This window comes from Camelina sativa, chromosome 15 (genome assembly GCF_000633955.1).
Source record: "Camelina sativa cultivar DH55 chromosome 15, Cs, whole genome shotgun sequence".
Classification (NCBI taxonomy): Eukaryota; Viridiplantae; Streptophyta; class Magnoliopsida; order Brassicales; family Brassicaceae; genus Camelina; species Camelina sativa.
This window is the reverse complement of record NC_025699.1, coordinates 8,304,836-8,319,403: the sequence shown is the minus strand read 5'-3', so window position 1 is coordinate 8,319,403 and position 14,568 is coordinate 8,304,836. Positions and strand designations below refer to the sequence as shown.

Below are 14,568 nucleotides of genomic sequence, written 5' to 3'. Positions count from 1 at the left end.
TTCGACATACTTAACTTCGAAGTTCATCTTACCAACGTCTTTGTGTCGCGAAAATAGAACAAATGTTATACAGAAACGAATCGACCTTTAGACAGAGACAGCTCGATCTTCACACAGAGACAAATCGATCCAACAAACACATGAAAAAACAGAACGAGACCAAAGCAACAAAACCTAATTCAATAACCCTAATTCAATAACCCTAATTCAATAACCCTAATTCGATAATCCTAATTCTCTAACCCTAATTCGATAATCCCAATTCTCTAACCCTAATTCGATAATCAGCGCCAATCAAGGTTAAATCTCATATTGGGGGAAGAAGACAAACCTTAATTAGCACGATTCACCCGCCGGACAAGCATCGGGTGACAGAGAAAGATCGCTTTGGGAGAGAAGATCGAACCGCCGGACAAGCTTCGGGACAGAAGATCGGACCGGCTTCGGATGCGACAGAAGATCGGCTTCGTTAATTTGGCAAGAAATTCCGGTGAGAAGAATGGAACGGTTTCGTCAAATCGTCGAGGATGTGTATCGCCTTCGTCGTCGCCGTCGAGAGAGAAGAAAGAACTCGATAAAATTTTGTCTCGCGAAAGAGTTTTTTGGTTTAACCCTAGATAATTCGACAACCAATCAAACAACACCACGTGGCGAAGAAGACGGACGAAAAACGTCCCCAAATAAGAACCGTTTTTTCAATAATGGGCTTTTAAGAATTAAATTAAAATAAAAAAAAAAACCGGGAACGGCCCGAATCTACGGCGTTGCCCATGGTCTAATGGGCTAATATTGTACCCTGACCGTGTAAGGTTATGGAAACAATAATCCTTTTGCCAGATTTTGACATGAGAAATGAGTTTCTTGTAGTAACCTCAAACTAGTCTTCCTCAGTTCCTCGTACTGGCCATCAAATTTTTGAATAATCTTATACTTAGTACTGTAGATATATCCTTGGTTTTAAGAAGTTAACAATTGACTTATTACTGCATATTGCATACAATGCAAGATGAGAAACAAATTTAACAATTGACTTATTAACCTTGTTAGAAGAAGTTCACAAAAGAAAAACAAAGCAAGAGTATATTAAATATGCAAGAAATTAACTTATGCAAGTAAACGGAGTTATCAATAGTGTGTTTTAATTTTTCCCCTTTGCCTGGTGGTGCAGAGATTGCTAGATTTGCACTGAACTTGGAATATAAGAGCACACAAATGGAGACCAATGAAGTTTGTGTGCAGTTTTTCCCAGATCCACTTTTCTAAAGTATCCATTCTCTCCAAAGATAAAAGCTGTGTGCTGCTTCCCTTTGCTGTTATCAAAAACCACAGCTACTTTCTTCTCCTCGTCAACGAGGAAATACCCATTTTTAACGTCAAGTTCACGTCCAGCTCGTGGATTTAGAAGAAATATATCCACTTCTAAGAACAACTTGTTCCACGATACGTCATTGGGTGCAATCTGCTTATTAGTAATCCATATCTTCATCCTTAACCTATCCCAGCTCCAGTACTGACATAACACGGCAAGTTGCTCTTCTCTAACAGTAGAGAGAGTCACAATACAGTTTTGGTTACTCTGAAACGGAAAAGGCATAAGCGGTCCAAATCTTTCTGTTGTAAAATCAAAACAGAACAAGAATTCTCTCGCCTTTCCACCGAATGGTTCTTCTTGATAAATATAGCAATAAGAATTTCCTTTCACAGAGATGCCATTATGATGACACCATGTTTCCCATATGGTTGACTTGACATCAAGAACCCTCCATGAATTAGAGTATAACTCATAGATTTCGTACCCACCATATTTATTATATCTCAAAACTTTGTACTTGCGGCACGAGTTTCTCGTCTCGTATCCAATAGCATACCAAGGAAAGTTCATTCCGTCACGACTTATAAGTTCGATCCTCCGAGATTGCTCTGTATAAGGGTTCCAAACCACGAGGCTAGCATAGTCATATCTGATACATAACAACAACCCTGAACAATGACATACTCCTGTTATACCGACTTGACCATATGAATCGTCGTGAAGGTTAATAAGTTTACCTTTATGCTTTATAGATGATTTAATAATAACCTGGTTTTGAATTCCATCGAGGTTGACACTCATTAGATAAAGTCTAAAATCCTTAATCATGACCACCAGAAACTCTCTTTCGCTTGCTGTAGCTTCTTGAGCAAGGCGTTTATTTGTAAAGCTCTCATCTTTGGATAACTTGTTCCACGTTTTGCAGATAGATCGTACTACTCTCAAAGATTGTTTAGAAAGTTTAGAGAATATCTCCTCCAATAAATCCCTTGGAAGATTGGATATCTTCGTCATTGTCTTCTCTCAGCAACGAATCGATGTTGTAGAAAGCTTTAGGGTTTCTAACTTTTTATATAGAGTTGTAATAAGTCAAATAAGTTAAGTTACAACTAGGATGTAACCAGCGGTACACCGCCGGATAATATTTTTAATTTTAAAAATTAAAAATTTATATTGTATTTATTTGTTATTTTATTACTGTTTTATTAATTTTAAAAATATAAAATTCTACAGTTATTTGATATAAGTATTCAAAGTATAGGATTTTTGTAGTATTTTCAAGGTTTTAACCTTTGTGGTATATGTATACTCTAGTAATACATTTATCTCTTGGTACACATCTAAAAGTGTTAAAAAATAAATTCCACTTAACTCCCTATATAGGATTAATGTCAACATGTCTCACCAAAATCAAAATAAGTTTTTGCATAAAAAAAATAATCAAAATAAGTTTTTTTATCAAGTTTAATTATGTTAATTGTTTTACAAAATTATCATATTTTTATAGTTTATAATTTTCCATGTCAATATATATAATTTATGATAATTAATAGAATTTTATTTTTTTGGTAATTCCTCAAAAATTAAAAAATAAACCAAATTATATGGGGGTTTTCAACATATTTAATGTGACATTTTATAATTGGATTTTCGGTTTAGGAAATTTATTAATTTTAATATAAGTATGGATATTGTAAACTTTTGTTATGGAAAATCTGTTGTATATCATTTAAATTTGAGAGATTCTAGCATCTATAAAAATAGTTTTGGAGATTTAATAGGATAAAACTTTAATGGGTAGAGTTGTTTTTGGAAAAATCAAAATATACATAGATGTTGTTAAGATTTTATGGCAATAAATGTAACAAAATGTTGGTCAATTTAAGAAAGTTTAATATTTGAGTTTCTCTGCAATGTTATTTATGGAATTGTTTTAGGGGTTAATGTTGTAAAAAAATTAAATAAGTAAAACTTAAAGGGCATAAACCAAAATGTACTTCAAAAATGTTAATATAGATTGTTTGCGACCTTCCAAATTTGGTGTATACCTACCTATAAGTATGATTGTTCAAAGGTACTAATTATGGTCCTCATGGGCTTTGGACTTTCATACTAAGCCCAATCTTCTGTTTTTCAAAATTTGGTGTATTTTTTTTTTTTTTTTTTCAACCAAACTATAAATTAAAATAGAACTCCAAGATTGGTTGCCCAAACAGGAGGGTACGAGTTTACAAAGGTAGATTCTAAAGGTAGAGAACGTGAAGATCGAGCTAGGCAGTCGGCTCTGACGTTGGCGTCTCGTGGAATCCTGGTGAGGGTGAAGGAGGGATAGGAACTTCGAAGCAGAGAGAAATCCTCCAACAGGTTAGAAAAAGCCGGCCAGTCTTCCGGCATCTGCACCATCGCCACTAACTCTACACTATCCGTCTCAAAAGCCTGACAATCGACTCCAGCCACCAGTAAAGACTCCATAGCCCAGATCAGCGCTTGTAGTTCTGCATGAAGTGGGGAAAAACTCCGATGATGACTCCGTGCTCCCAACAGGATCGTTGTAAGCTCTCCACTACAACACCACCAGCCCAAACCCTGGTAAGGGTCTGTACCTTTCCAAGAACCATCAATTTGGCATCGAGGAGAGGAATCCCTGTCCTCCGAAAAAGACGGAGGATCCAGATAATTCACTGAGTAAGACTTGGCCTCCTCCCACAATAATTTATCAGTAGCCGCTTGATTCAAAATCTCAAGAGGTGCTATCTCAATACCCTGGAAAACCTTTTTATTCTTATCTTTCCAAATTGACCAAATAATCCAAGGTAGTTGAATGCCTATATCTGAGACCCTGGATTGCGAAGACACCCGCCAAAAAATAAAATCTAAATTCGCATAAATCGATGTGTACGGAAAACCCCCCGGGTCAAGCCGGATAGGGGACAACTCCCAAATACATCGAGACCTTGGGCACTCAAAGAGCACATGGTTTATAGTTTCCACTGCAGAATCGCATCTCTTACACACGGTATCACAGCGAACACCCCGATGTGCGAGACGCTCTAACACAGGCAGAGTACCCGATCCAATCTGCCAAAAAAAGTGTTGGATCTTGGAGGGTACATCAAGTTTCCACGATTGGGCCTGCAAAGCCGTACACGTCGGCCCATACTCGACATCCATATTTAATTCCCGAGCTAACCGGTAACCTGATTTGACAGAATATTTCTCAGATTTAGAAAAATGCCATATTAATCTATCCGGTTGATAAGTTCTACTAACCGGCATACTCCGAATAAGTTGTATATCCCCCGGATCAAAAAACTCCTCCAAAGTAGGTAGATGCCAATCCTTAGTCTCCGGATTAATTAAATGATTAACCATTAAACTCGGAAGCCACAACCTCCCTCGACCATTCGCCGATCTAGGGCGAATATCTGGTATCCATTAATCACGCCAAACCGAAATGGAATTACCAGAGCCTACAGTCCAACGCGCCCCCTGCTCCACCAATCCCTTGATGGAATAAATACTTTTCCAAGCAAAGGACGGATTATGTGGTTTTTTTGCCATAAGAGGATGCTTGTTCCTGAAATATCGACTTTTCATCACCCTAGCCATTAAAGACGTTGGATAGTGAATTAGACGCCAAAACTGTTTGGCCAACATAGCCTCATTAAATTGTTCCAGAGCTCGGAAGCCAAGTCCCCCTTCAGCTTTATCTTTACATAATTTATCCCACGCAACCCAATGCATACCACGAGCTTTGTCATTGGATTTCCACCAGAAAGTGGAAATTGCACTCGTCAATTTAGATGTTAGTTCCTGAGGTAGTTTATAACACGACATAACATGGGTAGGTAATGCCAAAGCCACTGATTTAATCATAATTTCCTTGCCGCCCTTCGACAAGCACTTCGCAGACCAACCATTTACACGATCATCCAGGCGATTTTTAACGTAGCTAAAAACCTTTGTTTTCGAACCTTGAAGATTCTCAGGGATACCCAAGTAAGAACCCATACCACCCTCCTGAGAAATCCCAATAACTGATTTCAACTGGGTTCGAATATCCGGAGTTACCTTTTTGCCAAACATAATGGATGATTTAGCCAGATTAACCTCTTGAGCTGAAGCTCTGCCATAGGTACCGATTATATCCATTACTGTCCTACATTCCTGCGCAGTTGCTTTGCAAAAGAATAGACTATCATCCGCAAACAGCAAATGCGAAGCAGTAGGACTACCACGGGCGATGGTAATACCCGTCAATTTTTTCTCCCTTTCAGCCTTCTTAATATTAGCTATTAAGACCTCTGTGCAAAGAATAAATAAATATGGTGATAGAGGATCCCCTTGTCGTAACCCCCTCTGAGGTCTAATGAAACCTCTGGGCTGACCATTCAGAAGAACTTGGTATGACACTGACGATACACACCACATAATCCACGAAATCCATCTTCTATCAAATCCTAACTTGACCAAGACCGCCTCCAGAAAATCCCACTCTACCCGATCATATGCCTTACTCATATCCGTTTTTAATGCCAAAAATTCCGAGTTACACCTACTATTAGTATTTAATCCGTGGAACATCTCCTTAGCCACTAGGATATTATCAGTAATTAACCGTCCAGAAACAAAAGCTGATTGTGTTTCTGAAACCAAACGAGGCAATAAACGCTTCAGACGAAAACACAACACTTTTGAAATAATCTTATAGCTCACATTACATAGGCTTATAGGCCTAAACTCCGCCATCCGCTGAGGCTGATCCACTTTAGGAATAAGACAAATATTTGTCTCATTTAGAAGCGGATCAAAGCTACCAGGACGAAAAAACTCTTTAATTAAAGCCACTAAATCCCCTTTGAGAGAGGACCAGAATCTTTGAAAAAACAAAGTTGTCATCCCATCAGGACCCGGAGTTTTTTCCGGATGCATAGCAAACAAAGCTTGTCTGACTTCCCTTTCCGAGATATCCCGGATAAGATCTCTGTTCATCCCTGCCGTAACAACCGGATCAATTACTTGGAACATCTCAAAAATACCTCCACCATCGGATTTCTTGAACAGATCCTCGAAATATGTTGTAGCTATATGTTCTATACCCGACGATGATTCATCCCAAACGTTATTTGCACCAAATAAACCAATTATCCTATTCCGAACTCGCCGTTGTTAAGTGGATGCATGAAAATATGAAGTGTTTTTATCCCCAACCCTTAACCAAAATTTTCTGCTCTTTTGTTGCCAATAGATCTCCTCATCCCGGTATGCCTCTTTCAATTTTCTCTCGATTCCCCGAATTTCTTCCAGTGATACGGAATCATCCATCTTCGCGTCATGCAGAGCAGTCTTCAAAGAAGAAATATTTGATGGGCCAGTACTAACATTATTTTTCCTCCACCAGGAAATTGAATTCCTACAATTCCTTACTTTATCAACAAAACCCGGAATCCTAAAATTCCGTGTCCGATTCCACCCCGACTCAACCGCTCCAGCTAAGCCCTCCTTACCCAACCACCGCTTATCAAACCGAAATTGTCTCTGTCTCCTCCGGATCGCCGTTAAACAAGTTGCTAAAATTGGACTATGATCAGAACCAATCATCTCCAAATACTCTACTTTCGAATTGGGATAAAGGGCATGCCAGTCTTCATTACCTAAAGCCCAGTCAAGTCGGCAACGAATCACTTGATTATTACACCGATTCCCACGCCAGGATAATTGATCCCCATAACATGGAAACTCAAGCATCCCACAATCCTTAATCATTGAGATAAAAGGTTTGAAAGAAGAAGCTGACCGCAAGGCACCGCCCTGCTTCTCATGGTTTCCAATTAATTCATTAAAGTCTCAAATAATAAACCAAGGATCAATACGAAAAGATCCAATATCCGTTAATTTATCCCACACTTTTCCGCGATGTTGGGGAACCGGATCACCATATACAAAAGATAAATATACCAAATGATGGCCAAAAACAGCTTTTGTATCAATTATACGATCATTATGAAATAGAACAGAAAGATTTATTTCATCTTTATAAAATAAAACCAAACCACCACTAGCCCCTCGGGATTCAACAGTAAACAATTTATTATAACCAAATATTATAAGTGTATTTTTATAAGTGTGTTTTTGCTGATGGTCTCTCTCTCCAATGTGATCGTTTCCCAAACTTGTCTCAAAGTTGTTATCTTTGCTTTTCTAGCTATTTTGATCAGACAAGACACCAGTAGGAGGATCATTTATCTCAAAATCATGGTATTAATTTTCCTCGACTTGTTTCCTTGTAAGATGGAAATGAGCCATAGAAGGAAGCTTTGTGGTCCTATATAAGAACTTGGATTCCAAGGAAGAACTAACAAGAGGAAAGCGGATCTAGTCTACTTTGTCGACAAAATTGTCTTACGAATAATAAAATCAACTTCGAAACATAAATACATATTAAAGCGCAAATTGAACACAAGATTCAGTCTCCTACATTAAAAGTCTTGATGACTAAAGAGTAATAAGCGTTTAGATCTATCGTTCAAACATATTTTTGAATCTAAGTATATATACCAATAAATAGGAATCTTTGGACAACTTAATAACTACTACGTAACAACATTCACTATATACGAGATAAATTGATTCAAATAAAAGTATTTATTATGGATAAAATTATTATTCTGAAACCAATATGTGTTTGTGTAAAATACGTTTCATCCGTAAAATATTTTATCGTAAATGTTCTTTTAACGTGATAAATAGAAAATATTAATATAATATTATTATTTATGGTTTTTTGTGTGGTTTAAAAATTAAATTCATATGCTTTTATGTTTTATATCTTATAACCATAACAATTTCACATAATATATAAAGGATATGTTATATGCAAGATCACATAATCTGTCTTACCAAGGCATGCTACAAAGGTAAAGACTTAAGGACAAAGACCAAAGAAAAAAAAAGAAAAAAAATTCATAAATAAGAACAGATGCTCATCCATCCGAACCTAAAAGGTCTCCATTACACACTAAACATGCTTCACAACAACAGCAACAACAACAACAACAAAAATATTGTAGCCCTTACCGTGTAAAGGTTAAGGAAACAATAATTCTTTCGCCTTTTTTTTTTTATTTGACATGAGAACGACTTTGATATAGATTGTCTCAAATTAGTGCTAGTCAGTGCCACATACTGGCCATAATATTTTTTTTTTAACAATCTTACTTATACTGTTACATAATACTGTAGATCCTTGGTTTTAAAGTTGGAACCGAAAAAATGGATTACAAATCTGAAATCTTACAAATAAAACGTATGATGAATCTTTATATTGTATAGAATCCAAAACGCAAGTGTTTATGTTTGTAAGAGTTAAATAGCTTATTTGTTTTCCATATGGCATACAATATGATAAAATGCAAGATACAAAGCAAAATTACAATTTAATTGCCTAATCTTTTCCCAAAGAAGATCACAACAGAAAAAAAATGCCAAGGGTATTTTAAATTTGCAAGAAATTAACTGATGGGTAAATAGTAAACGGAGTTATTAATAGTGTTCTTTTTTCCCCTTTCCCTGGTGGTGGAGATTGCTAGATTTGCACTGAACTTGGAATATAAGAGGAGCATACAAATGGAGACATCATAACTGTGTGTGCAGATGTTCTTCGCGAGGCGGGCTTAGACATAGCATTGAAAATATAGTTTTAACATTTTTTATGTTCAAAACAGTTGAAAAGGGGTCTTACATCACATATTTTTATTTTACACGGATTGCGGGTTTTAACAGGCAAGCCCATGCGGATCGCAGATTTAGCGGGCAAGCCTATGCAAGTTGCAAATCTCGCAGACAAGTCCAGATGGATGCGGACTGGTTCGTTTAACATATATATTTTACACAAACAAAATGAACACGAAGAAAAATAAACAAAACAATATATAAATTTAAGAAAGTGTGATATGCCTCAAGTATACCGTGTATCAAAACCAAACAAAACAAAAAATATATTTGATTTTCATTCAATAAAACCCAAAATATATAAAACACTTTATTTTACAATTTAATCTAAACACGAAAGACAAAACATTAACAAATATTACATCTCCAACAAAATAAAATAAAAAATACCGTGGGCCAGTTTGGGTTACAACTTTTAGAACCCGATCAATACCCGAACTACCAAGTACCCAAAAAAATATTCAAATAATTTTAGCTAAATTTTGGCATATCATATATTTAACAAATATTTTTTGGATATTTTGATTATTTTTGGTATTTAGGTATAAAACTAATTGGTATATCCAAAATTACAATTATAATTTTGGATAATTGAATTATATCAATGTTAAATATTATTAATATTGCAAATATTACTATATTTTTGGGTTTTATAGATACCCGTTTGGGTAGCGGGTATTACCCTAACCCGAATCCAAACCCACGGGTTAGCAATATAAAACTCAATAGTGTTATTTAGGTACACCCGTACTAACCCAAACCTGTCTTTCAGATTGGATTCTGGGTAGGATATTCGAGTACGGTTTTTTTTGTCTAGCCCTATGTAATATGTACTTTGAACTTAGCTACAACACCGAATGACAAACCAACTACTCTAGACCCTAATATCTAATGTATAACAAAATATGATATACAAAATAATGGAAAACATATATCTGCGGTGTACCGGCGGTGTATTATAATTGTACTAACTCACTTCAAAATTATTGCTATTAGTTTAGTATATGTTTACATTATATATTAGTATACAATATATTTAATATGTACAACAATACATATACCATTAAGGCCATCTTTATAGGGAGAACACCAAGGGTGTTCTAAGCCCAAAAAAATTAGAAAAATAATGAATAGTGGGTTTAGAACACTTTTTTATTTTTTGATGTAGAACTGATCTTGGCTCAGTTCTAAGCTGACGTGGCAAGTTGTGAATGGATATAATCTTTTGCAAACAATTTTTCACAAATTAAAATTTGGACATTAAACTATGTAATAATTAAATAAAATGTTTGTGTGCTTTAATTAAGTAATATATTTGTTTGTTTTTTTTATCTTTAATGTTTTTTTTTTTTTTCATAAAAATTTGGTATTGTATTTTGAATTTTAGTAAAAGTTTTATAAGTTTGCAATTTAAACGTTATTTTATAAGTTTTTATAATTGTAATATGTTTAAGAATATTATATTATTAAATCTTATGATCTTAAACATGTTCTCCTAATAACTAACTTTTTAACAAAAGATCTTAACTACTGATCTTACATTATTTTCATAATATATTTACATACCGCAGGTGCGTATCTAGTAAGTCTTACAAGGCATGCTACCAAGGCAATTAATTAAGACTCAAAGGACAAAGACAAACAAAAATAGAAAAATAATTTTTGTAAATAAGAACAGGTGCTCATCCATCCAAACCTGGGAGTGGCAAGTAAGGTCTCAATTGCACACTAAACATGCTTCACAACAACAAAAATAATTTTTGAAGTACCTATACAGTTTGCTCCCTAATGGGCTAATTATTGTACCCTGCCCGTGTAAGGTTATGGAAACAATAATCCAATTTGCCAGATTTTGACATGAGAAATGAGTTTCTTGTAGTAACCTCAAACTAGTCTTACTCAGTTCCTCGTACTGGCCATCAAATTTTTGAATAATCTTATACTTAGTACTGTAGATCCTTGGTTTTAAGAAGTTAACAATAGACTTATTACTGCATATGGCATACAATGCAATATGAGAAACAAAGTTAACAATTGACTTTTATTGATCTTGTTGGAAGAAGATCACAAAAGAAAAACAAAGCAAGAGTATTAATTAAATATGCAAGAAATTAACTTATGCGTATATAGTAAACGGAGTTATCAATATATAGTGTGGTTTTTCCCCTTTGCCTGGTGGTGCAGAGATTGCTAGATTTGCACTGAACTTGGAATATAAGAGCACACAAATGGAGACCAATGAAGTTTGTGTGCAGTTTTTCCCAGATCCACTTTTCTAAAGTATCCATTCTCTCCAAAGATAAAAGCTGTGTGCTGCTTCCCTTTGCTGTTATCAAAAACCACAGCTACTTTCTTCTCCTCGTCAACGAGGAAATTCCCATTTTTAAAGTCAAGTTCACGTCGTCCAGCTAGTGGATATAGAAAATAGATTTGCTTAAGAACACAAAGATTAATAAAGTATAACTCCCTTTATTAGCTTAAGAAAAATATCTCAAAAACTCAAGCTTTCAATCTCTCCTTTCTCTCACAAATCTCATAAGGTGTGTCACATCTCAACATCACCTTATATACTACTTTGCTAGTCCTAGTCCTAATAGGAATCCTCACATATCTAGATAACTCCTAGACAATTGATCCTTATCTCTTTAATAACATAAACACACTTGAACTAGGACTAGTTTCTACTTTAAGCTTTCTTCAAGCTTACTCCAACAATCTCCTCTTTAAGCTTGAAGCTCTGTCTTGACAAATCTTGAACTCCTAACAACTCCCTCATTGCTTTGAACTTGTTCTTGTCTAATGCCTTTGTGAGTATATCTGCTCTCTGTTCATTCCCTGGAACATGCTCAACTTCAATCTGACCACTCTCTACTCTTTCTCTTATAAAATGATAACGTCTATGGATGTGTTTACTCTTTCCATGGAAGACAGGATTTTTTGTGAGGGCAATCGCTGATTGATTATCAATCCAAATAGTCACCTTCTCTTCTGTAGCTCCTGTAATCTCGACCAACAAGTCCTGCAGCCAAACTGCTTGTTTTGCAGCTTCAGTCCCTGCCATAAACTCTGCTTCACAGGAGGATAGAGTCACCACGTCCTGCTTCTGTGAACACCATGTAATAGGACCCTCACCAAGATAAAAAACATGTCCAGAAGTGCTCCTTCCATCATCGGGGTCGATATTATGACTGCTATCACTATAACCTATCAGCTTTGGAACCTTTGATCGTCCATAAGAGAGTCCAAACTGAGTGGTTCCCCTTAAGTACCTGAGACAATGCTTCATTGCTACGCCATGTGAATGTCGTGGACTCTGCATGTATCTACTTAATATCCCTACACAATACGATAGGTCTGGTCTGGTGTGTAACAGATAGCGCAAACACCCCACATTCTTCCTATACAGAGTCGCATCAATCTCCTGTTCATCCTCAGCTTTAGACAACTTCAACTCAGTCTCCATAGGAATAAGAACTGAAATACACTTAGACATTCCTGTCTCTTCAAGAATCTTTTGAGCATATCGAGCCTGACTTAGAGTGATCCCATCTTGAGTTTGACAAACCTGCATTCCAAGATAGTATGACAACTTTCCAAGATTACTCATGTCAAATTTATCAGCCATCTCCTCCTTAAATTTGTTAATCACCGTCAAACTAGTTCCTGTGACAAACAAATCATCAACATAAACCCCTATAATCAAGAGATCTTTACCAACATCCTTTCGAATACACAGAGGGTTCTTTTGAACACTTCACGAATCTTAACTCTTCCAGAATTTGATTCAGCTTATTATTCCATGCTCTAGGTGCCTGCCTTAAGCCATACAAAGCCTTGTTTAATTTATAAACTTTTCCTTCACTTCCTGTTTTCTCAAAGCCTTCAGGTTGACTCACATACACAGTTTCTTTGAGTTCTCCATGAAGAAAGGCTGTCTTAACATCCAGATGATGTATTTCCCATCCATATGCAGCTGCAAGATCAATTAGGAGTCTTATAGTCTCAAGTCTAGCAACTGGTGCAAACACTTCCTCAAAATCAACTCCATACTTTTGCACATATCCTTTAGCTACCAATCTAGCCTTATATTTATTGATACTGCCATCAGAATTTCTCTTAAGCTTGAATACCCACTTTAAACCAATTGGTTTTGCTCCAAAAGGCAGATCAACAAGATCCCAGGTCCTAAGTTTCTCTATAGAACCTATCTCATCCTCACAAGCTTTTATCCATTCTTTAGACTTCATAGCTTCATAGAAGTTTCTTGGCTCATTATTGAGACATAACAACAAAAGCTCACCTTCTTCTTCAGCAAGCAACACATAATCCTTTAGATGTCTTGGTTTAAATCGTTCCCTATCTGACCTTCGTAACTCTGGTTCTGTCAAAACTGCAGGTTGTTCTACGATTGCAGGTTGTAGTTCGCTAGTTTCTCCTGTTTGACGGGTCTCTGTTTTAACCATTTGTTCTTGTAGATCCTCGGTGCTAGGTGCTGTTTTACTCAAATTTTCTTCTTCTTCACAATTCTGGTTCTGTTCACTATCGTCGTGAAGACCATGGTTACCAAAGCTTCCGAGACTTATTCTAAAACTCTCATTACTTACTTCTGCTGAAATATCTCGAGACCAATGCCATCCTTTAGTTTCATCAAACACAACATCACGGCTAACAAAAATTCGTTTTGACTGTGGATCAAACAAACGATATGCCTTAGAGCCTGGCTCTGTTCCTAAATGAACAAGGATACGAGTTCGATCATCAAGTTTTTTCATGTTAGGTTTCTCTACCTTTGCATAGCCAATGCATCCAAAAACTCTAATATGTTGAACTGTTGGTTTTTTTTCTCGGAAACACTCATATGGGGTCTTTTCCTTTAAAGCTCTCGTAGCTATTCTGTTGATAAGATAAGTAGAATGTCTAATAGCCTCTCCCCAAAGATAATCTGGCATATGCATGTGTTTAAGAATGCTTCTAGCCATTCCCATTAATGTTCTATTTCTTCTTTCAACAACTCCATTCTGTTGTGGTGTGTATGGAGCAGTTAGGTGCCTTCTTATGCCAGATTTTTCACAAAAGGAATTAAACTCTTGAGAGATAAACTCTCCACCTCTATCTGTTCTGAAGATTTGAATAGTTTCCCCAACTTCTTTTTCTATTACAGCCTTAAATTTTTGAAATTTCTGAAACGCTTCTCCTTTTTCTTTTAGTAGCATAGTCCACATATATCTAGAGAAGTCATCAATGATCACAAAAACATACCTATTCCCAGCTGATGTACTTGGTGTTATCGGCCCACAGAGATCACCATGTAAAAGTTCTAATTTTTTGGTTGCTCGAAATTCAGTTTCTTGGGGAAATTCATGCCTAGTCTGTTTTCCAAGCAGACATGACCTGCAAACTTCTTTTTTCACTTTGAGTTTTGGTGCCCCTAGAACCAGCTCCTTGCCTAGCATTGATCCTAATGTTACATAATTCACATGCCCCATCCTTGCATGCCATTTACTAGATTCACTTATCTCTGTAAC

General features: G+C 36.2%; 1 protein-coding gene across 1 annotated transcript in view; it reads left to right on the top strand.

Annotated features, from left to right (window-relative positions):
• Window positions 1-473, top strand: part of LOC104746024 — a 6,635-nt gene extending 6,162 nt beyond the window's left edge. The window contains exon 4 of the mRNA XM_019236689.1: window positions 289-473. Within this exon, the coding sequence (XP_019092234.1) occupies window positions 289-473 (185 nt within the window). The remainder of the gene's footprint in view (window positions 1-288) is intronic.